Source organism: Bacillus rossius, chromosome 1 (genome assembly GCF_032445375.1).
Source record: "Bacillus rossius redtenbacheri isolate Brsri chromosome 1, Brsri_v3, whole genome shotgun sequence".
Lineage (NCBI taxonomy): Eukaryota > Metazoa > Arthropoda > Insecta > Phasmatodea > Bacillidae > Bacillus > Bacillus rossius.
In genome coordinates, this window is record NC_086330.1 from 309,925,880 (window position 1) to 309,951,970 (window position 26,091).

At 42.4% G+C, this 26,091-nt stretch overlaps 1 protein-coding gene across 7 annotated transcripts in view; it reads right to left on the reverse strand.

Annotated features, from left to right (window-relative positions):
• The window catches only part of LOC134527898 (pancreatic lipase-related protein 2-like), a 72,417-nt gene that overhangs the window by 45,199 nt on the left and 1,127 nt on the right, over positions 1-26,091 (reverse strand). For 5 of the 7 annotated variants that reach the window (XM_063360912.1, XM_063360914.1, XM_063360910.1 and 2 more), the window contains exons 2-4: positions 25,563-25,691; positions 20,080-20,345; positions 10,881-11,118 (exon numbers count right to left, since the gene is read on the reverse strand). In XM_063360912.1, coding sequence (XP_063216982.1) covers positions 10,881-11,118; positions 20,080-20,345; positions 25,563-25,691 — 633 coding nt within the window. Of the gene's footprint in view, positions 1-10,880; positions 11,119-20,079; positions 20,346-25,562; positions 25,692-25,941; positions 26,045-26,091 lie in introns of all 7 variants that reach the window. The other 2 variants (XM_063360911.1, XM_063360915.1) reach the window with 2 other exon arrangements.

Sequence of the window (26,091 nt, forward strand, 5' to 3'; positions counted from 1 at the left end):
GTGGAAAACTCCCAACTAGCATATTCAGACCCTGGTACCCACTGGAATTTTCTAACCGGAAGTTTGCTCATCATTTATCCATAAAGAGAATTTACATGAAAATAGCAAAGGTATGAAGACAGGATGCTAGCGTTGAAGTCGAGCACGTAAATATTGTTGGCCTTGGCATGACGGCAACTGACGTTTGTAATACTGCCCCGAACAGCACCCTCAATATACAGGTTAGGTTGGCCGGTGACTAGCTCCAGATGCACATCTGACTTGTTCAAACGACCAAACTGACATTGTTCGGGCCTGCGGCCTTTTTAGCCCGATATGCCACCACCCAAACAAACCCCACCCTCCATCCTTTCCAACCGATAGGGCTTAGGACCACGGCGGTGAGGAGTGTGTTTGAATAGTACGCCACGGACTACGTCAAGAGAGCGTTGTAGAGGCAGTGCGCCACACCCCATTAATTAGTAATAAATAAATTGTGTCTTATTTTTGTTTCCCCAGTGATGTGTGATGGCAGATTGACCAGGAGGGTTTTATGTATTTTAAATAATTCTCATTTTATTAACAGAATGCAAACGACATAAAGACGTTAAGGAACATTCACTAGGCGAACACGTAGTCTGCCGAAGCCAGACTATTTAAAATTAATAATAATTTGTTGTATTTTGTTTCATCATTTTCATCATGGAGACAGTGTTACGTAATTATTAAGAGTGTTTTATATTTTACTTTTAGTTCCCCGTGGCACGTAATCTTAAATATAAGTAACGGTAATTGGTACGGCGCGAAGATGCCATGTTAGGCCAGCAGAGCCCTGAGCTCACCCGTCTTTTGCCAGCACCGAAAGAGAGCAGACGCATCAGCACCCCGGGAACCTCACCGCTTGTCTTCACTGTTAAGTAGCTCTGTTCCATGTTAAATAATCTTGAATCCTTTTTTTCGTAAGTTAGTTCTTGGGGCTTCTCTCGGTCGGGGGGACTGCTGAATTAATTGTATAGTGACCACCATGGATTAATTAATTGCATAGTGTGACCACGTGGTCGGATCTCACCTCATTTAAACAGATTCATGCGCGGGCGTTTTATAGCATAATCGAAGGTGTAGAGGAGACAGTAATTTAATAAACAAGAGCGTGTGTGTGGTATATTGTGCGCTGCCAGGTTGGCAATGCACGTCCGGACATACAGTTCCGGGATGGAGGCTTGTGATACACGGCCAAACAAAGACTGGTGCGCAGTTTGTACATTGTAATCCCAAGGTTACTACATTGGCGACGAGGATGGGATTGGTTTCTTTGCGTGCATTACGGCTCGTGTAATGTTCAGAAAGAATGTCGGGGTTTAAAGTTGAAGGTTTTACGCCCGGCGAGGACACGTGGGACTAGTATGTCGAAAGGCTGGAACAGCTTTTCATCGCAAACGGCGTGGGAGACAAGCCAGAGGATCAAGTTAAACGACGTGCAATCCTTATTTCGTCTGTAGGGAAACAAACGTATGAAGTGCTACGCAATCTGTGTGAGCCCAAGAAGCCATCGGAGCGCACCTACAGCGAGCTAGTCACTTTGTTGACGAGCCATTTTTCTCCACGGTCGTCTGTGATTGCCGAGCGTCACAACTTCCACAAGTGTGTCCAATAAGAACAGGACAGAGTTTCAGATTTTGTGGTGAATTTAAGGAAATTAACACGCTCTTGCAATTTTGGTACCTTCTTAGATGCCGCCTAGCGTGACCAGTTTGTGGTAGTGTTAAGGGACAGAAACATTACCCAGCGGCTTACCTGGAAACCGATAACCTCACCTTCAAAAAGGCAGTAGGCATAGCAGTTCAGCATGAAGCGGCCGTGGGAAATGCAGCCCTTCATGTAAATGTGCCGAAAGTTGAAATTTCACATGGCTCGGCGGAACAGGCCGAGGGACCAGTAAATGTACACGTGGTGAAAACACGTTCGCGGGAAGATGGCATCAAAAACCAGGGCGGGCCTGGGTGTTTGTGCTGTGGAAATGTTACTCATTATGTGCGTGACTGCAAGTTCCGTAAGTACAAGTGTAATAATTGTAAACGTATAGGACATTTTAAACGAATGTGTCCGAACTTCATGTCGACTGATACGAAGGACCGGACCCGTCATAATTATGTTGTGCGTGAAGACCCTGATAGCCAAAGTGTACACACGTCGGACGAGGATTTTGCATCTGTGTTCCAGTTGTGTGGGTTGGCAGCCAGGTCACGACCTTGGGTTATGGAGGTGTCGGTGGGGGACGTGGTGCTGGATATGGAAATCGACAGTGGCGCGTCAATATCCGCTATTTCAGAAAGGCTATATAGGATGCAGTTTTCAAAATACCCCTTGTCTCCGACACGGGTTAGTCTCAAGTCTTACACGAACGGTGTAATACACCCATGCGGGACAATTACAGTACTGGTGCAAGTGAAATCGAGCAAGCCCAAGAAGCTAGATTTGTTAGTAGTTCCAAATGGAGACCCTCCACTTCTTGGCAGGGATTGGTACGATGCTTTAGAGCTGCCAAAACAGAGTCTCAACCATATCAGGGCCACTTCAGATGAGGACAGGTCAGTGATGAGTGTCATTACCAAACAGTACCCTACCTTGTTCGATGACGGTTTGGGTACGTTCATTGGAAGTAAGGTGTCACTGCATGTACGTGAAGGGACAGCACCAGTCTTTTTACCTGCTAGGCCCCTGGCCTTTGCGCTTAAGAGTACGGTTGATAAAGAGCTAGACAGGCTTCTGGGGTTAGGTGTACTTCATCCAGTGTCATTTAGTGAGTGGGCCACCCCAATCGTTCCGGTTGCAAAACGTGATGGTACGGTCCGTATTTGTGCTGATTTTAAGATCACAGTCAACCCTAACCTCATTGTGGAACATTATCCTTTACCGCGAGTTGATGAGTTGTTTTCCAAGCTGCAAGGGGGGATAGTTTTTTCTCAAATTGATCTTTCCCAGGCATTCCAGCAGTTGCAGGTCGATGAGAAGTCGCAGGAGCTGTGCACTATCAACACGCATAGGGGATTGTTTCGGTTTAGCAGACTCCCTTTTGGAATAGTGTCTTGCCCTGCTATTTTTCAACGCACAATGGAGCAAGTCCTACAGGGGTTAAAAGGTGTTGTGTGTTTTCAAGATGACATTTTGGTAACAGGCGCTACCAAGGAAATTCACTGGCGAAATCTTCATAGACTGTTACAATGTCTGCAGGACTCTGGTTTCAAGGTAAATAAAGCGAAATGTGCATTTTTCCGTTCATCAGTCTCTTTTCTGGGGCATAGGGTAGATAAGGAGGGGTTGCATACGAGAGATGACAAAGTCAAAGCAGTAGTAGATGCGCCGCCACCTCGTAGTGTCAGCCAGTTGGGGGCATGGCTAGGTCTGGTTAATTACTATGTCCGTTTTCTGCCTAACCTAGCCACGGTGTTGGCACCTTTACATGAGCTTTTGAAAAAGGGTCATAAGTGGGTTTGCGCACAAAGCTGTGATTCTGCCTTCAAAGAGTTAAAACAGCTGATTGTCTCCTCACATGTTGTCATACACTACAACCCGAATTTGCCAGTTCGTTTGGCATGCGATGCGTCCCCATATGGTGTGGGAGCAGTCCTAAGCCACATCCTACCCAGCGGGGAAGAGAAGCCAGTTGCATTTGCTTCTCGCACCTTGTCGTCTGCAGAGAGAGGGTATTCTCAGCTAGATAGAGAAGCCTTAGCAATTATATTTGGAGTTAAAAAGTTCTTCCAATACTTGTACGGCTGAAGCTTTACCCTGATTACCGATCATCAACCATTAACACACATTCTAGGTAGCCATTGTGGTATTCCGCAGCTCGCTGCCAATAGGCTGCAGCGTTGGGCAGTGCTTCTTCAGGGTTTCGACTACACAGTTCAGTACGCCAAAGGTGACGCCAATTCGAATGCTGATGGCCTCTCTAGGTTGCCACTTCCAAATGTTGAGCCTTCTTCAACCCAATTTTCATATTTGGATGTTGGAGTGTCAGAGTTTTTGCCAGTGACGCCTCAGGAAATCAGGCGAGAATCTGAAAGGGATGGAGTGTTAGGTAAAGTCATTAGGTGTCTTAGAGATGGTTGGGCCACGCAACTGTCCGACACGCTCAAACCGTTCTATGACAAAAGAAACGAACTTGCACTAGAAGGGGGCTGCATTTTGTGGGGGCACCTGGTCATCATTCCCCAAGCCTTGCAGGATCGAGTGTTGCAGGAGTTGCACACCAGCCACTTTGGTATATGCAAAATGAAAGCCTTGGCACGTTCGTATGTATGGTGGCATCGGATAGACAAGGATTTGGAGAGGGTAGTTTCTTCTTGTACCCCAAGCTTCCAGAACAAGTCCTTGCCAGACAAGTCAATCCTGCTGCCGTGGGCGTGGCCCGACCGACCTTGGCAAAGAATTCATGTGTATATCGCCGGTCCATTCATGGGAAAGCATTTCCTAGTCCTTGTGGATAGCCATTCAAAATGGCCAGAAATCAGTGTTCTTCCCAGTATTACGTCGGATGCAGTCATAACACAGTTGCGATGGTGGTTCGCTGTATACGGGTTGCCAGAACAGATAGTTTCAGATAATGGTGTCCAGTTCTCTTCGGAAGAGTTCAATCGTTTTTGTAAACACAATGCCATAAGGCACACATTTTCACCTCCGTATCACCCTTCCTCAAACGGTCTGGTGGAAAACATGGTCAGAACCTTTAAAAACAAACTCAAGTCATTGGTTCACTCTAATGTTCCGCTCAACACAGCCTTACCCCGCTTCTTGTTGAGCTACAGAATAATCCCCCATACAGTCACGGGGGAGTCACCTAGCAGTTTAATGTTCGGTAGGGTTGTTCGTAAACGTTTGTCGTTACTAGCCCCGTCTGTAGCCACCACTGTTGCAACTCGCCAAATGGGTTCGGTGGTCTCACGTTCCGCCCTCAGGAACAGAGCTTTTGATGTGAATGACAGTGTTGGGTTTACCGTTTATGCACGTGGGAAACAGAGTTGGAAGAAGGGGGTGGTCGTTGGCAAGTTGGGTCCTCTCACGTACAGTGTGCAAGGGGCCAGCGGTGTCACCCATCGCCGCCACCTAGATCAGCTTCGCCCCCTTCCGCCGTTGTCGCAGATGGAGGCAAACACAGTCAGCAGCAACAACATGCGGGTCAGTGGTAGAGAAACACAGCTGCCACCCTGCCACCAAACGTCCTCAACTTTGGAGCCTAGAGGCAGCAGGGCAGCACTGACAGAAAAGGAGCCACAGGAAAACGTGATGGAAAGTGCAGCTGGCAGTGTCCAAGATGAAGAAAGGAGTAGGTGTAGTGATGCGGAAAGCGGGTTTAAGGGTTTTGTGCTAGGGGAAGACAGTGTATTCGTGAGTGGTGATGCCAGTAGTCAACAACGATACCCCAAAAGGAACAGGGTCCCCAAAAAAATGATGAACCTGTGATGTGTGTGAACATACATCTCTAGTAGTACTCTTTGTCCATGTGTCGTTGTTGTTTGTTTGTTCGCTACTATGGGTAGGAGAGGAGTGTGGTATATTGTGCGCTGCCAGGTTGGCAACGCACGCCCGGACATACAGTTCCGGGATGGAGGCTTGTGATACACGGCCAAACAAAGACTGGTGCGCAGTTTGTACATTGTAATCCCAAGGTTACTACAGTGTGATTTGATTTTTATTTGTTTATTGTAACCATGTGTTAACATCCTGAATGTGACGGCATGTGGGATGCCTTAAGAGCCCACTGCGTAGGTGCAAAGTGTGCCCGACGCTGAGAGCGGGCTAGGAGCAGTACTAGAAGTGGCTTTACGCTTCACATGGGCAACGTCACGGCCCTGACAAGAGTCTCTCCCGGGTCCGTGCCCCTTGCACGGTGGCGCCCTTAAAATAATCGGAGGACATTCACTAACGCGAACCCCCGCTTAATATAAAGGCAGTTAGGCCCCGGGCCATGTCAATACCAAGCAAGTAATGTGGCAGTGATATAGTGTGCAGGATTGAGATAATACACTTCACAACAAACCGTGCAAAAATTTATAAGATATCTACCAGAAAACATGTATCAACATATATATTTCATTTCAACCACCAAGACAGCCACGGTCAAACTCTGCATCACGATACCCTGCATATGGCATGCATTTCCAGTGGTGACCAGCTGGAGTCAGCAAGGCTTGGGCTCGAACAGGGACCTAGCGACAAGCCACTTTGTGATGCAATTGTGACTGCCAGCTGGCACTGATTGCACACCCATTAACTATGACTGGAATTTGTAGCAGCTTGTTTTTCACCTCACTCAAATGACATCATCCGTTCATGCTGTCTTTCTTGCAAATTCCCAACAGGTTGTCCTGCGTGTGTTATGTGTTTATTTGATCTTATATTAAATTATACACAACACACATCAATAGGATGCCATCTTATATCACACACTGTCCACTATGGGTGCCAAACATTGCACTCATAACACCTCCCCTTTAGCATCACCTCAAATTTCCACTATACTTGTTACACTTCGTATAACTGCTTCCCCTTGACCCTCCTACCACTTCTGGTCACATAATGGTCTTTGCTTCCACTGTCTGGTATCTAAACTTGTCTCTTCCTGGATTATCACTTATTACCCCCTCACTGTCCTTAACACTAAATCCTTGAAAATTTTTCCGTATCTGTATCAGTACTCCCTCTTCTGCTCTGCATTGTAGGACTGGATTAACCTACCTCATCTATTTCTTAGTTCGGCATCCATTCTATCTGGCAAATTACACGTGTTTCTTCGGACCATTCTGCCACCCCTCTCTTTCCTGATGAGGTATGGCTTAGGCTCTTGTTATTGTGAGACAATAACATCTGGTTCCCAGACTCTGTCTTTTTCTATTTTGGTGACTACCCTCTCTCCTTCCTGAAATTTGACGTCTGTCCTCTGAGCTGACCTCTCGTATTATCGTTTGAACCTAGTCTGCCTGGCTTGCAAGGCTTCATAGATACCCTCTTGCACGACAGGTTGCAACATGGCTGTAGTGATGGGCATGGTGGTTCTAACACATCTACTGAATATGATGTGTGCAGGTGATGCTTTTTCTGCCATCCCATTGCTTCAATGGTAGTGTGGACAACATGTAGTCAGAGTGATGTCATACTTTTTGTAGTACCTTTGGCACTCATACGATGTAAAGGGTACACTATCTGTAATGAGGACTTTAGGAAACCCAGGAAAATTAAAGACATCATACATTGTGTTATGATACCCTCAGAATATTTCGCAGTCCATGGTCGAGCAAGCCAGTGGGAATAGTAATCAATGAGTATCAGGAAGGTCTTTCCTGCTATTTCAAGGATATCTTACCGACTTGGAAATATATATAAATAATAAAATAATTTTGGAGACTTCGTGTGGCATAATAAGTTTCCTGCACTTAGTCCTCTGAAATTTTTCACATGTCCCGCACTTTGACACATGTTCCACTAGATCTTTCGCCATTCGGGACCAATAGACTAATTGCCATGCTCAACTGCTGAATGTCCTTCATGCACCAGATGTATCACATACTGCCATAATGCAAAGAAAGAATATTATTCCATCTTCTATGAGTAGGTTCTTGAACTTTGTAGTATTCTTCATATTCCCCTAGCAGCTTACTGGTATGCGGCCAGCCCTCCTTGTGCAGTTTGGACACCCCACAAAAGATGAAATCCAGCTTAGTTTCTCTTTGAAAGATCATTTTCCTACTGTACTCATTAGTAAATATGCACTTAACAAATGTAAATATTCTAACATTTCAGGATCATGCTCGCTCTCCAGGAGTGGCATTCTCGACATTGTATCAACCAAATGTAGATCTTTCACTGATACATAGTACACCTTCAGTGAGTACTTAAGGAGTTTCAGCCTAAGGTGCTTTAGTCTAGGGGACCCTATATTCCCTGTGTGTTTGTTCATTACTGCCACCAAAGGCCTGTGGTCAATTTTAACATATACTGTCCGACCATAGATAAAGTAACGAAACTTTGTTGCTGTAAAGTATATGGCTAGAAGTTCCTTCTCTGACTAAGAGTAGTTCTTTTCGCTTCTTGATAGGCTTCTTGAAGCAGTCGTGACCAGCTGAAGGTTACCGGAACTGGACTTCTGCAACAAACAGCACCCTAGCCCGTACTGTGACACATCACAATGTAAGATGATTTCTTTCTCTGGTTCTCTGGGTCAAAAAGTGCCAGTACAGGTGCATCTGCAACTTTCTCTTTAGCTCATAAAATACTTCCTGATGTAAAGGTAACCACTACCAGTCGACTCTCCCTTTAAGTAGGTCATATAGGGGTGCTGTAAGTGTTAGAATTTGTGGTAAGATACTTCAGACGTAAGTGAACATCCCCAGTATTTGTTGCAATTATTTCCTATTAGAGGTTTTTTTTTTTGATTTATCAGTGTCCTTGCTTTCTCTGGATCTACTTTCATGCCTGCTGCAGAGAAAACATGGCCAATGTACAGTAGAATCCCGCTGATGCGACCCCTCACGGTTTCCGGAAAAACGGACTTATAAATGGAATGGTCACAATAGAGAATTCGCGCCAATTTTAACCCCCCCCCCCCCCCCCCCCCCAAATAGCCACACACATAAAATACTCGCGCTAAATGAATTCGCATCACGCGAGTTCGGCAATGCTAGCCGGCTGGTTGTTATTTTTGTTCAAAACGTGGCGAAGGAACTTGTGTGGATCAGGTAGAAAACATTCGGCTATAAACGAAATATATAAGAACAATGCTATCCTGAAATGCTTTGACATGTTTTTGGAGTAGATAATCACAGCGACAGACCGACAGGATGCGCTCCCGCTCTTGCCGTCAGCGATGTTTATTTTGACAGCTCAAGCAATTATCTTTTCCACGTCCCTTCGCAGCGTAAAAAAAAAAGAAAAAAAAACACGTTGGAATGCAGATGGAAAAGTAACTATGCAGTAAAATAAATATATTTACGGCCCTGCTAAATTTTTCTATTCAATAAAATTCGAGGTATTAGTGATTATTCAGCAGAAACTGCTGTGTGACTAATAAAAAAATTGTATCATAATAACTTAAACTTATAATTTATAAAGTATTTATTAACGGCGAAGGACAGTCGTATAAGCCCATAAAAATATTTATTTTACCGAGAATGGACTATACAACCTGGCTTTTGTCGCACGCGGTGTGGGAGGGGAGGAGGATGCTGACAGTTTCTCACGCATAAGGTTGAAATAAGGGAGGGAATGTCTTGAAATGTTAGTTGGTAAAAAAAAAAGGGGGGGGGTGTTTTTATATGGATTGTGGCTCTGGGAGGGATGAGACTTGAAGAATTAGCAGGGGATGGGAGAGGTAAGCGTCACGTCATGTATGATGTTAAGCCGCCACTACAGCCAGCTTGGCCGGACGAGTTTCTTACGCTCTCGCAGACGCTAATACAGCTGCTTTTCGTGGGGGCGGGTAAGATAACATGACAGCTGAGACAGCTTATCCTGCGATAGTGGACGTGCCGAGCTCGGCTAGACACTGCAGCGTGAACAGCCTAGAGGGGTGGTATATATTTTTAGCCGTCTTTTGTATGCCTGCCTGCTTACAGCACAGCTCCCGCCAAGATAAACGTGAACACATAGCGCCCAACAAAGTGTAACAGACTTGTTTTTCAGCCGATTTTACTCAAATTTTTGACTTTCTCTGCCTAAATTTTTCAAGATTTCTCAAAAAACGGTTGTATAAACGGAATGGACGCATCAGAGGGGGGTCGCATCGGCGGGATACTACTGTATTTAGGTTCCATAGCTTTGTACTGAAGTTTATTCACATTATATTTTATATTTCGAACCGTAGCCCTTTCCACAACTCGTTGAACAGCTTCATCATGTTCAACCTCAGTATTCCCCATACAGAGTATATCATCAAAGTATATTACTGTGTTAGGTATGTCTGCAAAATTACTCTCAAATACATGTTGAAAAAGTTCCGGTGCACTGGCTATTCCATACGGTAGCCATAGATACAGATAAATCCCAAATGGGCTGGAAAAGCAATATTTAAGTAATGCCTCTTCCCCTAATTCATTTGGTGAAAACCTTCCCATAGATCAAATAAGGAGAAGTATTTTTTCCTGCCAGCTACTCACTGATGTCACTGAGTTTGGAAACCATGAGATGTCATTTGATTTTTTTAGTTCAGTCAGATAAAGGCTTACTCAAAGCTTACCATTGGAGTTTTCAGTGACAACTAGGGTGCTTACCCAAGCTTTGGTATCAACTGCATTCACGTTTTTAATAACCCCCTTTGTCTCTAGCCTATTAAGTTATGCTTTGAGTGCCCCTGTCAAAGCTTGAGGTACTCATCTAGGAGAACTACATACCAGGTATGCTCCTACTTTAGAAATGATCTTACCTTCTTGAGAAAAGCATTCAGACCATGAAAAACATCTTCGTTTTGCCATACAAAGTTGTCTTTTGCCGTCCCGTTTTCAACAGTTGAGTTGTATGCGTCCCAGTAACCCAAGCAATGGCACCACATCCAAGTCCACTACCATAAAGTGTATATAAGCTTCAGTCATCCACGCTCACACACTGTTCCACTAGCCTTGCGTTCCGATGCACGACCACAAAACACATGCACCTAGAACTTTGTGAATAAGGTTTACTTACATGTCTCGCCAAACGCTATGGCATCTGGACCACACCAACAGCTTGTGTAAGATGGGCACAATGGTAACAAACCAATAATGGCGAGAATAGCCAATTAACAATACATAGTAATTTTTTTTCATCAAATAGGAGCATGTAAAGTTAAAGTAAGCTTTAACATTGTAGGAAACTAAAAGATAAGGTAAATGAAAAGTATAAACGGCACTAGTACACAGGAGGTTGCATACCTGTGATGCGGCCCAGCTGGTTACCGTGGGCCAAAAGGTCGTGACCAACGCAGCCAGCAATGTGGGCGCCCAGGCTGAAGCCAATCAAGTGCACAGTGCCAGGGTCAACACCCAGCGAGAGCATGTCCAGCAACAGCAGACCCAGCTGCCTCGCCACAAGCTCGGTGTTGGCCACCGCAGATGCGTATGAGTTGGCGGCCCCATTCGTCCAGTCCACCACGACCACGCTGAGGTCTTCCTGCAACCACACACTTCCTTTGAAACACTTGCCTTCCATTTAGAACAATAAACTATGAGTTTTTATTTAATTCTTAAAATAGTATAAACTTTCTAAGCATGCTGAGAGGAAAAAAATATGTTTGTTCAATCAAGTTAGAACACCGCATGTATTGCATATGCTGAATCACAAGCCTTCATAAGACTTGTAATGGATCACTTATTACATGTAGTACACAAAATAAAAAAAGAAGAAAATAAGTCTTACAAAATGTAGCATCAGTATCATACAAATATAAAAAAGGAAACAAAGGATATTTTACATTTTTAAGAAATGAAAGTCAGCTCTTAGGTATGACTCAAATTTTTAATGTCCAAGTGTGTTGGTTATTGTTGTAGGAGTTGGTAATGACTGAGTGGGAATGTTGGTAGAGACGGTTGGCGGACGTGAGAGGCTAGCCAGTCGGTGTTGTTGTATTTTGAGAATGTGGAATAAAGACGAGAGTTGTGTAAATAAAGTTATGTAATAAGTACATCAGAGTAATGCCAATAATACCAATGATCACTTAATACCTGTTCAGATCTTTAAAAGTTATGGTGATTTATAGAACTTTTTTTGGTACAAAATTTGAACTAGATTTCTCTTTTTAAAAGAAAATATTTGCTTAATCAAGTATAAAACCAGCCATCTAATATGATTTATAAATTTTGAATTGACATATGTACAACAATACTTTAGAACAGACAAATAAATATTTTATAGAAAATCAATTAAAGTGTTCTATTTTACATTTTTGTTTTGAAATAAACACAGATAGTCATGTCCTGATAGTTCCTCTGTGAGGGTCTGGAACTATTAATAAACAAGCAGATCAAATTTGTAATTAAAACATAATCATAATCATAGTAAAATAATTTGCAAAATGAGACTTGGGAGCATCATCACGAAGTAGTTTTCTGTGCATTCGTGGGGCTGTCCATTAACAAAAATAATTTATGGGTAGTTAAACAGCCAGATAACACTTTTTTTAAAGTGAGCGTCAGGCTAGGCAAATTCATGCTCCCAGCTGCTTCACCAGAGTTAGGCTGCAGGTGCATGGCATGAGTCACACGAGTTTATTACTAAAATTAGCACGCCAATGTACTGCACCAGCCTTAGGGCAAGAATCCAGGCGCTGGAAACTGATAATGACGAGCAGATGTGTCGCGGAATACAGAGAGCGAAATATGAGGCGTCCAGATGCCAGGATGATGAAATTGTCAGAACGCACACAAGTGCTATGAGCGAGTAGGCCTACGTGACCAGCAATCTCATCCAGAGGTGTGTGTGTGGGGGGGGGGGGGGGGGGAGGGGGGGGGGGGGGGTAGCAACCAGATCACGGCTCGTGTATGCAATTCAGGAAGGCACTATACAGGCCGATCAGTCGATAAGCAGTGTTTGGATAGTTTACATCTTAGTCGCTGGTTCTGATCGCTGATCCTTGTCCAAGGGCTGCTCGACGACCACAGCCATGTGCAGGTTTTACTTCACTACATGTAAGTTGTAGCTTCTAGTACTTAGATACCAAGATAGTCATTCCATCCAGAGAGCAACAGCTTGTAGCATTGCAGGATCATACCCTCCCCAGCTATTATAAGTATTTTTTGAGAGGAATAAATGTTATTTTTTCTGTCATTCAGGTGGATCAGGTAGTTATATAGCTTCAAGATAACCTTGTTTTTCATACTTTTTTTGTTATTAATTATATTGTTGTAATTAATTTAGAAATTTAATTATTTTATTGAGAAAAAATATTCAACTATATTTTTACTGGTTTTCCTTTTGTTGGCTGGGTTATTATTTGTGTAAATATTTTTTTTCCAGTATTTTATTTACTTTCGATAATGTTGTTTGCTCTATATGTTATGTTTGTACGAGGAGTGTAAATTAAGTGATGAGATTAATTTTTTTTTTCAATTTTTTTTTTTATTAGAATAGAATTATAATTATTTAATATTGTCTCCAACAAAATAACTTCCTTGAGAAGCCACACAACGTTCAAAACAGTTCTTCCAATCCACATAGCAGCGCTGGAACTCAAGTACTGGAATAGCCTTCAGCTAGTTGGTCACAGCAGTTTGAATGTTTTCGAGTGTTCCAAAATGATGTTCCTTGATGTGAATTTTCAATCTTGGGAAGAGTAGGCTATAATAATGTTTTTACTAGCCAAAAACTCATTTCATGAAATTTCTGTGTGACAAGACGCATTGTCGTGATGCAATGCCCAGTTGTTCTTGATGTTTTGTCTCGCATGCATGACCCTTTTTCGAAGGTATTTAAGAATCTTTCGGTGAAAGTGTTGATTGACTATATGACCTTGAGGCACAAACTGTTTGTGGAAGATTCCCTGGCTATCAAAAAAGCAAATCTGCATGCATTTGATTGTTGACTTTCTCAACCTTGCTTTTTTGGTCCTTGGAGAGGTTGAAGTGTGCCATTCCATGCTCTGGCGCTTGGTTTCCAGGTTGTACTTAAACACCCAAGACTCATCACCTGTGATGACACGTTCCAGAAAATGGGAATCATTTTCAATAGACTCCAAAAAGTCAAGGCACCTTTTCCTCCTGATGTCCTTTGGTACTATGGAAGGTTTTTTAAAACCATTTTTGCACAGATTTTTCTCATTCCTAATTCATCGGTCAAAATCTGATGAACAGTGGTGTGAGTCAAATTCAACTTTTTCCCGATCATTCTGACCTTCAACCGATGATCTGAACGCACAAGATCAGGATTCTGTTGACATTTTCATCAGTTCTTGACGACGAAGGCCTTCCAGTTCATGGTCCATCTTCCCTCTTAAAATGCCTTAAACCAACAAAATAACTTGGGCCCTTGACAAAATGCTGTCTCTGTAGGCATGCTGAAGTTTTGCAAATGTTTCTGTTCTACTGTGTCTAAATCTGAAGCAAAACTTGATAGCACACCGTTGCTTGAAATTGATGCCACTCATTTTCAGAATGCGCTAGAAAAAACTGTTTCACAAAAAAAAAAATTGCTATTGACAACGAAATGTCTTGAGAGTTCAAACTTGTACTGAAAGCGTGTTTTATTTTGAAGCTAATGAAGTCACAAGTAACGAGAAGAAGCGTGCTGTTCTCTTAAGTGTGTGTGGCCCAAAAACGTACAGTGTTGTGAGGTCGTTAATCTCGCCAGCTGCTCCAGCCACTAAAACGTACCAGGAGATAGTGGCGCTGTTAAAAAACCATTTCGCGCCTACACCATCGGAAATTTATCAACGTTTTAAATTTCACCGTCGCAATCAACGGGCAGATGAAAGTGTGGCGGAGTATATTGCCGAATTGAGAAGGCTGGCAGAACATTGCAATTTCGGCAATAACCTTGACCTTACTCTACGAGACCGTTTTGTTTGCGGTATGAAGGATGAAACGGTACAGCGAAGGTTGTTGTCTGAATCCGTTTTGACATTCGCCCAAGCCCAGGAAAGGGCCCTTGCTGCCGAGGCTGCATACCAGAACACTCGTGACATTCGTGGTGCGTCGGCAGCCGTTGTGAATGCCGATTATGTAGCACAGGAAGCAACTTGTGGGAAGGAACACATCCCTGTGAGGGTAGACCAAGTGAGTAATAGGAACATTGCACCTAGGCGTAACCTAAATTCTAAGACACCTAAGTGCACATGTTGTGGTGGTCAACATTTCAGGGCCACATGCCGTTTTATAAATGTAGAATGCTATTACTGCAAGAAGATAGGCCACCTTGAAAAGGTCTGCAGAGCAAAGGCGGCTGATAAGAACAAGGGCAATGTAAATCAGGTAGAGCAAAGGCAGAAGGAGGAAGTGAATAGCATTCCAAGCTCTACAGAAGACCAGGTGTATCATCTTTGGAACGTCAATGTGCTAGGGGCTGCTGAGTTTGGTACAACAGTGTTTATTGGAGGTTATCCAGTGGAAATGGAGCTAGATACAGGAGCGGGAGTGTCAATTGTTAATGAATCCACCTTCTCAAACATCCACCCCCAGGGGTCACCGGCACTAAAGAAGAGCACAGTGATCTTACAGGATTACAGTAGGAATGCTATAGAGACGCTGGGTACTTGTGAAGTTGACGTGACGTATTGATTGCGGAAGAGTAAACTGCCATTAATTGTGTCTAGGGGGCACCACCGATCGCTCCTGGGTAGGAACTGGATGAAGGCACTAGGAATAGAAGTTAGAGGTGTTCTCGCAGTAAGTTATTCGGTCTCCGACTTGGTTAATGATTATCCTGATGTGTTCAGTGCATAGTTGGGAGAGTACAAAGGCCCTCCCATTGGGTTTCAGTTAGACGAGGAAGTCAGACCTCTGCGACTGAAACCACGGGCTGTTCCTTTCGCACTCCTGCCAAAGATTGAACGTGAGATTGACAAGTTAGTAGAGCAAGGGGTCTATACACCTGTCATGCATTCTGAATGGGGTACCCCTATTGTTCCAGTATTAAAACAAAATGGGGAAGTGAGAATTTGCGGGGACTATAAAAGCACCATCAATAAGGCTTTGAAGAAGACCTGTACCCAATCCCTCCCATTAACCAACTGCTAACCAAGCTTTATGGGGGCACAGTATTTGCTAAGATCGACTTGGCTCAGGCATTTCAACAGCTGCGAGTGGATGAAAGTGCGGCCATGGCCCAAACGCTGGTTACGCATAAGGGGGCATTTAAGGTGAACCGCCTACAGTTCGGCGTTAGTGTAGCCCCTGGTAAGTTTCAGCGGTTCATGGAGGACTTGTTGGCGGGCATGGATGGTGTTTTGCCCTATTTTGATGGGGAAGGGGACATCCATGGAGGATTTATATAGCAGGGTAAGGCAGATCCTAGAGCGTTTTCGAGCAGCGGGAATCCATGTGAAGGCACAAAAGTGTGTATTGGGAGCATCTGCGGTGACTTTTCTTGGATATATAGTGGATCAGAAAGGAATTCGTCCAACCCCTGATAAAGTGGCTGCTATTCATGAAGCTTGGGCCTGCTGAATTTCTACCATTCGTTCCTTAAGCATAAGGCTGAGGTGGCGGAGCCCCTGCACCAGCTGCTTCAGAAGGAGTCACCGTGGGAATGGACACAGGTCCATGACAAGGCTTTCGCAGGTACCAAGGCCCTTCTGACATCAGAGTCCTTGCTGGCACATTATGATCCAAATCGACACCTTATATTGACATGTGATGCTTCACAGTATGGGGTTGGGGCTGTTCTCAGTCAGCCAAATCACAACGGTGATGAAGTACCCGTATGTTTCTACTCTCGCACAATGACGGTCACCGAACGTAATTATGCGCAAATTGATCGCGAAGCCCTTAGCATAATTGCAGGTGTGAAAAAGTTCCACAACTACGTATATGGAAGAAATTTTGAGATCCGCACAGACCATAAACCCCTGCTTGGGCTATTCACGGTAGACAAGATTACGCCAAACATCATTTCGCCAAGAATGCTTCGTTGGAGTGTACTGCTAAGTGGATATGATTTTGTGTTGAGATACCAACCTGGAGCAAGCATATCCAATGCTGATGGTCTTAGTCGCCTTCCCCGCGTAACCCATGAAAACCCTGTGCCAGCACCAATGGAAGTACTTCTCCTAGAAGCGCTTGACACTCCTCCCTTAACGGCACAAGAGATCGCCGAGCTGACCAGGAAGGATCCCACCTTGTCAAGAGTCTACAATTGGGCCATGAAAGGATGGCCTACTGCAAGAGTGACGGAAGAATTCGTTCCGTTTGTTCAGAGGCAACATGAATTGACCACGCATCGAGGTTGTTTGCTGTGGGGCAACCGTGTGGTAATTCCAGAAGAAGCTCGCAAGCACATCCTCCAGACGCTACATGCTTTCCATCAAGGAGTGGTCCGGACAAAGGCACTGGCACGCAGTTACGTGTGGTGGCCTGGACTTGACCGAGATGTGGAGGCAGTCGGGCAACAATGTGAGATCTGTCAATCATCCCATCATAGTCCACCCAAGGCTCCCAATCACCCGTGGGAATGGACCAGGAAACCGTGGTCCAGGCTACATGTCGATTTTGCAGGGCCTATCAGAGGGCAAGTGTTCTTAGTCGTGGTGGACTCGTACTCGAAGTGGTTGGAAGTATTACCGGTAGCGGCCACAGATGCTAAGAGTGTCATAACGGCTATGCGTACGTTGTGTGCAACCCATGGTATTCCCGATGTTATTGTGAGTGACAACGGAACTGCATTTGCCTCTGCTGCATTCATAAGTTTTGCAAGGAACAATGGTATTAGGCTGGTCAAGGTTGCTCCATACCATCCTTCGTCAAATGGTCGAGCTGAGCGAATGGTTCAGTCGATGAAGGAGGCGCTTAAGCGGTTGGATGGGGCAGACTTACCACACCGTTTGGCAAGGATGTTATTAACGCAGCATGTGACGCCGTGCGCAGCAACCGGAGCCTGCCCAGCCGAACTTCTCATGCGGAGGCGACTCCGAACATGCCTGGACAGGGTGCATCCTGATTTTGTAGAAGAAATGAAAAGCAAGCAAGAGGAGAAGACCAAACCAGTTCCTCCAAGGATGTTTGTTTCCCAAGACCTGGTATTCGCTTTGAATATGGGTAGGGGACCGAAATGGGTTCCTGCTGTTGTGGTGGGTGTAACAGGGCCCCTTTCTTATACAGTGTTAACAAGTGAAGGAGTTTACATGAGACGGCACATTGATCAATTGCGCCGTAGGTATGCTGTTCCTGGAAATGATGCTAGCAGGAGTCTTCCACAAGCAGGGGGTGAGAGGGTAGGATCCGCGGTAGGATCCTCCAGCGCTGAAGTGGAGCGGCAGGTAGGGGAGCACAACAGAGCAGAGCAAGGACAGTCTCCAGGGCCGCCTAACGGAGCAGAGCAGGGGCGACCGCCGGGGCAGCGGCCGCAATCACCAGAGGAGGAAGAAGAGTTCAGAGGTTTTGAGGCCAGCGCACCACGGCTTGTAAACCCACAACAGGGCCCTTGCCGTGAGGGGAATCAAACACACGAAGGCGATGTGTCTAGTAGTACCAGGCCTAATAGGGCAACGGTCAAACCAGGGTGGATGAAGGATTTCATCACTTAAGGGGGAAGGGTGTTATGTTTAGTGTTGTTGTGTTATGTTTAGTGTTGTTGATATGTGTCAGTTGGCACCCAGCATGAGAATTGTGGAGACAGAGGTTGGCACCCGTGTGGAGGGAAAAAGGACGAGCATCAATAATAGGACTCGGTGTATGTAAACAAGTTGATGTAATGAATGTGATGTGAGTGAGATAGTTAGTGATGTATAGGTTGTAGAGCAATAAAATGAGAACATATTAGCTTTGTGTTTTGTATTTTTTTTTACAGAAACGCATAAATGCAAGTACAATTTATTTTATGTAATATTGTGTCCTTGGTCGAAGAAGCTGTGCTTATGTATGTATTGGTTGGTGAGGTCACGTAGTTTTCTCCTCCCTGTATGGCTGGAGACAGTAGCGTCATCTTGCCAGTTCTCTGTTTAATGTGGACAAAGTAGATTGTGTCCAGCAGTGGCTCAAGCCAAATAGTAATGTATTAAGTAATGAACTTAATGACTGTGGTCCGGGCTGCGCCATTTTCAACCTCTTTTCAGAACTTCTTAACTAGAATTTTTGCGGCCATAGTTGTCAACACTCAGCCCACAATGGGGCTTTATAAATTTTTCTACTAATTTTCTTCAATAGAGACTGCCTAGTTAAATTAAAATGTAAGATCAAAATTTAAAATAGCTACAAACATTTTTGGCTAACATTTTCAGAATTTCTTTTTTGAAGTGTCGTCTTTTAGCCAAGCTGATCTGAGTTGTAATAAGCTTAAGGTATGTTTTCGGTATTCAAATTTGAAGTTCAAAAATCATTAATTGCGGTTCGCTCAGTTCACAACCATGAAACTGTCTCTGGAATACATTAAAGTATTATTTTTCAGCTAACCCACTACGCAACACAACTGGTTAAGATGTACTATGGTTAGCCACAAAGAAAAACATGACTGGCTGCTTCACCCAGAACCCGCTTGTGTGACTATCAACAATTCACAATCTCTTAAAAATCTGTCAATCACCTTACACTTTACTAACAGAAAATATACTAGAATTTCTTTACAACAGTTTTACAGGGTATTTTCCCTCTCTTTCACCGACGAATAACATTCATAAGAATACAATATTCAATCATTCCTACACTATTACTACTATTACCACAGCATGACACTGCTTCAATAACAAACCCTGTGACAAAACAATAGCAAATAAACAAACATAGTGGGTCTCAAAATATTTTTTCATAAAATATATACCTGCAGAATATTAATAAATATTATCACTAATTTTCCTCATATCTTGCCACCCTACTAATAAGTAATAAGGTCAGTTTTATGAGATAAACTAATATATACTTCTATAAAATTATAGAAATCATTCATTGTTTAAGAGGGATATTAAACCAGTTGGTTATGACCCAAAGGGAATTAGAATGAAGGCTATAAGCTGTTCCAACACTCTGACAAATGGGAACATTTCCATCACATGCATATTTCAAGAACTCACCCTATTTTTTTAATTTTAATATTGACAGCCATTTACACATTTAAGTCTAAGAAAATAACAGGACCACCGCTTATTATGCTGCACAGCCTTCTACAGCCATCGGTCACATCACCCCAACAGTGATGTGCTCAGAGCTGAGCATGTGAAACTGTACCAATCATATGACACAAATCCTTCCCCTTAATCAGTAAACCAAAATGCTTTCAGTGTTTGACACCAAGTGGCATGTCTGTAGTTACTACTTGCAGGCTTGGCGTCCATTCAGACTAATGTCTATAAGACATGACCACCTCAAAACTGGTCGCACGGAGGCTAAGTGATGAGTGACAGCTGCAAGTGGGAAAACAAAGTGAAAATAAATATCCGATGACCTCCTCTTGCCTCCCTAACTCAAAAAGACTGTAGGACAGACAATACGATACCTTTTCCACCAAGGCTCTGGCCGCAAGCACGGCCCCCACGTCCTTCCCGCTGCCTTTGTATCCGTGGATCACCATCTTGACAGGCTTGTGGGCCTCGAACCCGGTGTCCTTTAGCGAGCGCAGGGCATCCCCGTAGTGCACCAGTTGTGGCTCTGTGCTGTTGGGGCGCTTGTAGAGCCAGAACTTGGTGTCTATCTTGTCGGGAGAGTCCGGCAGCTTCTGCAGAGGGGAGCGCTTGTGTGGCAGGGTGAAGCATCCAAGCATGTCTGGAACACGAGATTGCACATCAAGTGCAGTTCAGGCCTCTCTTCACCCCAACTGTTTAGAGATCTCTCTTCATTTCATTGTAATTTTAAAAACTATAGCAAATTCTCTTTATTTATAAATTGTAAGGAGAAATACCCAGACATTCAAATTGGATTCTCTAAATTTTGTGACCTTAGGCCGAAACACTGTGTTTTGGCAGGTGGAAATAGTAGACATAGTGTTTGCGTGTGTACAATACATCAAAATGTTAAGTTGAAGTTGGCACAGTGTAAATTCCCAGAACTGACTGACCGTTAAAAACAAATAACTTACCAAGATTTTTACGAACAATGGAGTGTGATAATCCTTCTGAAGTATGCTACTTCGGCGAGTGTTCAAACTGCCCAGGAACAGATAGTTTGAGAAATAGTCTTGAAGAATGTTTTGAAGTAAATTCCACTGAAAATGTGACGTACAAACAGTGGGTTCTGATTGATAAGAACACCAGCTTGGAGACTTTTACTAAACCATGTGACAAATTTATAACTGATCTTCTGGAATCCCTTCCAAAACTCCTTAGGCACTCTTTTATAGCAAAGCAGCAATCATCATTCCTTAGTCACATCAAGGAAACAATACTAAAAGAGAGTGAGTTTTTAATACTCTGTGATTTCAGTGAAAACTACTCCTTTATCTTACAAGATGCTGCTCAGGGATATCACTGGAATAATGCACAAGCCACACTACATCCATTCTCTATCTACTCACGGAGCATCATAGGCAGCAAGTTGCAGCACACCAGTTTTGTAGTCATTTCTGATTGTACTATTCATGACACCGTTGCTGTTCATTGTTTCCAACGGTTACTATTGGAATTTATCAAGTCACACTTTACTCCATCTCCATCAAATATATAGGTACTACTTTTCTGTTGGATGCGCAGCACAATATAAGAACCGGCTTTATTTCATGAACCTGTGTTTTCATGAGGATGACACTGGTGTCAAAGCAGAGTGGCATTTCTTTGCAACCTCTCATGTGAAAAGTTCATGTGATGGGATTGGTAGCACTGTAAAAAGACTAGAGGCAAGGGCTAGTCTTAGTCTTATTTACAATGAGCAAATTATGACCCCCAGGCAGATTTATGAGTGGGCTAAGGACAACATCAATGCTATACACTTCGCATACAGCACAACAGAGCAGAACAAGAGTGAGGCAATTTTCTTGAAAGCCCGAAAGCTATCAGCCCGGACTATTGAAGGCACCTTAAAACTACATAGCTTCATCCCTGTGAGTAAGAGTAAAGTGTCCACTAAACAGTATTAGTTTTCAAAATCATCTAGGGAAGTAGAAATTACAACTGGATGCGATGATGAACTAAACTTTACTGAAATAGTTTGTTTCGTGACGTGCCGATATGGTGACTTCTGGTGGTTAGCATGTGTCCTTGATTCCTTTGAAGATGAGCAAGAAATCAAAGTAAGTTTTCTTCACCCACATGGTCCAGCTCCATCAAATTTCACATACCCTTTGACACCTGACATTCTTCAAGTCCATCAGAGAGACATTCTCACAGTCAGGGGCGCAACAACTAAATTTCCAAAGGGGGGGCAATATACCTTTTTATAAAGAATCATCGATCCCCCCTATTGAAGCGGGGGGTCCAGGGGTCCTCCCCCGGGAAAATTTGTATTTCAAGGTGGAAAATGGTGCTATTTAAGCAGTTTTATTATCTAAAAATTGATTACACAGTACTTTCTTTGCCCCCGTTTGCCCCCACTACAAGGTTTCAGAGGGGGGGGGGGGGGGCAAAATACCCTTGCCCCCCCCCCGTTGTTGCGCCCCTGCTCAAAGTAGTTGACCCTTTAACTGCAACTGGACGAGCGAGTTTACACGCTTACAGAGTCAGAAAAAGAAAATGCAAACAAAAAACTTCTGACTGTAATGCAATGTGATTTAGGTAGGTATATCAAGGTATGTACTTCAATGTATGTACATACTTCAAATCTTTCATTTTTTTTATCTGCAATTTATTTTATGATGGGAATTGGATTGAGTTGAAAATACATAGCATATGTATTAATTTAAAATAATGTTTTTATACGATCCCAATTGAATCCCATCATGAAACTCTCAGAATATGTTAGAAAAAAACAAAAAAAAATTATTTTTTTTCAGATTTTTAAAAATACTACTTTTTGAATTGTTTATAAAGGCTATAAATAATTTTACTGAAAAATATAATTCTGTGCAACCCTATCATGATGCATATCATACAAAAGAAAATTTCAAGCTATATCAAATGAGACCTTTTGCAGCTCCCAAACACAATTAGGAGAATAATCCTTGTAAATTCTAACTTCTTATGTTAAGCATTTTTGGGGAAATTTTGATATCTTAAGGAGGCTATAAAAAATAAAATACACACAAAATAATTCTGAAAAAAAATAATTAAAAATACTTTTCTATACATTTATGATGGGAATCTGAAATTTGGTTGATTTTGAAAATGGCAATTTGAAAATGTTTTATTTTTGGTTGATTTGACATGGAATGACCCTCGTGTAAATTAAGTTTAAATGTTCAGAGACTGTTCGTCGCTTGCTGACTGCTCCAGTGGCTAGTTGTACATAAAAAATGGGGAGGTAATATTTACGTTAACACAACACTATAATTAATTAAGGGTGAAGGCCGCAAAGGAGGCACTCACAAACTCATTATGGCAAGTTCACACGTGAGTGACTCGGGCACTCCTGCGTCGTACTTTCCATGGGCGGGGTTTTTAATTAATATTGAAGTTACTATTAAATTATGTTTGATTGTTAATGAACTGGGCTCCAGGTGTTTAATTTATTAGACACGGCCCTTGGTTCTACCTTGGCATCGGAGGCACGCCTGACTCAGATGGGCCATGGCTAGGGGTGCATTCCGTTAGCGGGATCGGATACTGGCGGGTGCAGGTCGGGCTTTGGGTGGCTTTCTGCTGGACGACATCAGTATATGGTATATTTTCAGTTTGTTTTAGTTTTATACAATATAGTTTTGTTATTATTTGTATCTTCTTTTATGTAAAGGTTTCATTTTGTATGTAGTATAAATTTTATTTTGTTACTTCAAACTTTCAAGTGTTTTCCATATGAGAGTTGTAACTTGCTGAGAGTGGAGACATTTTCTCCACGTGGAATAGGAAATTTGAGATAAGTAGTAGTTTATGAAATATTTTATTGATTTCATGGTGGAGTAGTTAAATTTGCAAATTCTTATTACTGTGAATGGGGTATCATTAATTTTCAAGATTGGTAGACCTAAAATAATATGTGAAATTTCAATAACTTTACTTTTACTTACTAATATATGTTACATATATCGTTTGCCTGGCAGTAATGCAGGATCCGCCATGCATGAGCCCCTACTGTGCTTGCAAACAGCTTGCCTCAATGACTGGGACCTTAAAATCAGAACCTGTTGCATAGTGATAGGTTTGAGTGACGTATCGAAAGATACTTGCTGCAGTTATAGTAAACAATTACAGTTTTGTTCCATCTGAGATCTAGGAAACTTTGTAATTAAGAAAGGCTTTGAAGTTAGCAAAATTGTATGGTTTAGCATGTTGAAAAAGGAATAAATGTTCACGAAAAATTATTACATTTGCTACAATTTACATGTTCGAGCAAATTAGAGATTTTCCAATCAATCACCCCACAATTTCACTGACTTAATGGCCCTGTGTACTGGAAAGTTTCTCGGAATCCAGCAAGTATTTGAAAACTCTATTATCCATAGTTAATCAAGGAAAATCTTACCACTCAAAATCACAAATATCTGATATTTTTAGAGAGGAAAGGCCGCTAAACTAGAAAATTACCATGTAGTTAATATAACCTCTCATTCTATGATTTTTTGCTATTTTTAATGTATTCAACTGAACAATCACTCTTTAAAATGGTCCATTACTGGTAAACTACTTGAAGTATCACAAAGCCCTCTTGGATAATAAATGGAAAACATGTATGAAAGTAAAAAAATAATTTTTAAGGATTTTACTATAATATCTACGAAAATGTGGCTTTCCTTCAGAATTACCTCTTAAGCTGGAATCACAATGCCCCGACGGGTCCGACACGACAGGCCCGACAAACTGTCGTGCAGCATCTCAGCACGACAGATTTAAAAGCGTAGGGTCACAATACCACGACAAAAATAACCAGACGATTTTCAATTTGGCCTTCGGCAAATCGTGCCAAGCTAATTACTTCAATTAAAATGCATTATAGAATGCGCTAAAAACAAAGTAGGCTCTTTTATTTATTATTGACAGTTGAAGTGCAAAAAAAACATTTAGTCGTCTGCGAAACGAAATAATGTTGCCCAATTTTCGTTTTCGCTGCTCTCTTTTCTCTAAGGTAGGAATCTCTAAGATGCCGCCATTTAGTTTTGCAGAATGATGCTGTTAAAGGGAAACATAATTAGTAGTAACAGCTATCCATAAAATACTATCATAATCATCTTGAAACAATGACAAACAAGGCATTTATTTAGATTACTTTTTTTTCACAGGTTTATTTTTAAAAAACGAACTCTTTATTTTACTACTTCCAATACCTCATTATTAATACAGAAGTATAAATTATTAACTTCACTTCGTAAAATAGAGCGAAATAATTTAGTTAGCTGGTTTTACATTTGCTTAAAACATACCTACCATTCACATCTTCATCAACAAATTGGTTGGCAATTTCTGTCCACGCCTGATCTTTTTTTGGTTGATTTTTTAAGTCCTTTCCACGAATGTCATAGAGCTCTGGATATCTCTGTACTTTATAAATTAACTCTTTTTCGCTAAAACTTTCCATTTCTTTCTTTACAATAATACAATACACCAGACCTGAACCACCTGATGCAAAGTTTATACAAACAAGTAAAATTTCGTTTTTCTCTGTTTGACTACAATGTACCACAGTAGGGACATTTGAGCGAAATTTCATTTTATTCAGTTCACATTTCTTTCGTGGCATGCGTCGTACACACCCCGACACGACACAGAATAGAAATAGATTCTACTTTTGTCGGGCTGTGGGAACTGCGTTTTCGTCGGGCTGACGTCACTACAGCCTTGTTTCTCATTGGTCGCTGCTTAAATTCTGTCGTTGTCGGGTTGTCGTGTCGGACCCGTCGGGGCATTGTGATTCCAGCTTTACTCATATTATTAACTATTAATAATTTCAATATTCACTTACCATAACACGTTGATTTTCTTAGCATCCGTGTCCGAGATCTTTCCTGTCGTCTTGATGAAATCCTACTCCGTAATAAATCTGAACCAGAAGTTCTCTTAAATTTAAATAAAGGGTTTTTGAAGTCATCACCTTATCATGAAACAAAAAAAAAATTAGTTTCACATAGTACCTTTTTAAACTTCATTGTTGTAATCAGGTATAAGTATCTTTTGAAAAACATGTGACGACTAAACAAAGCTGTGTTCCAATTCGTTGCAACGTACCCTAGTCCATTTTCCCTAGGGCACTTACTTATTTAGGCACCTCTAACATATAGCCCTTTTTAAGTAGTATGCAGTTTGTGAATTTGAACACCTTTGTTCGTTTAAGCATAAAAAACCTTTATATCGAGAAGAGGATATTGCTGGCGCCCTTGGCTGAAAGGGCACACTCAAGGGTCCATGGTGAATTCAACAGCAACATTCTGCTGCAGTGTTCAAGGGCTGAAACATGTAAGGGAGCTTGGCACATGAAATAGAACACAACTTGT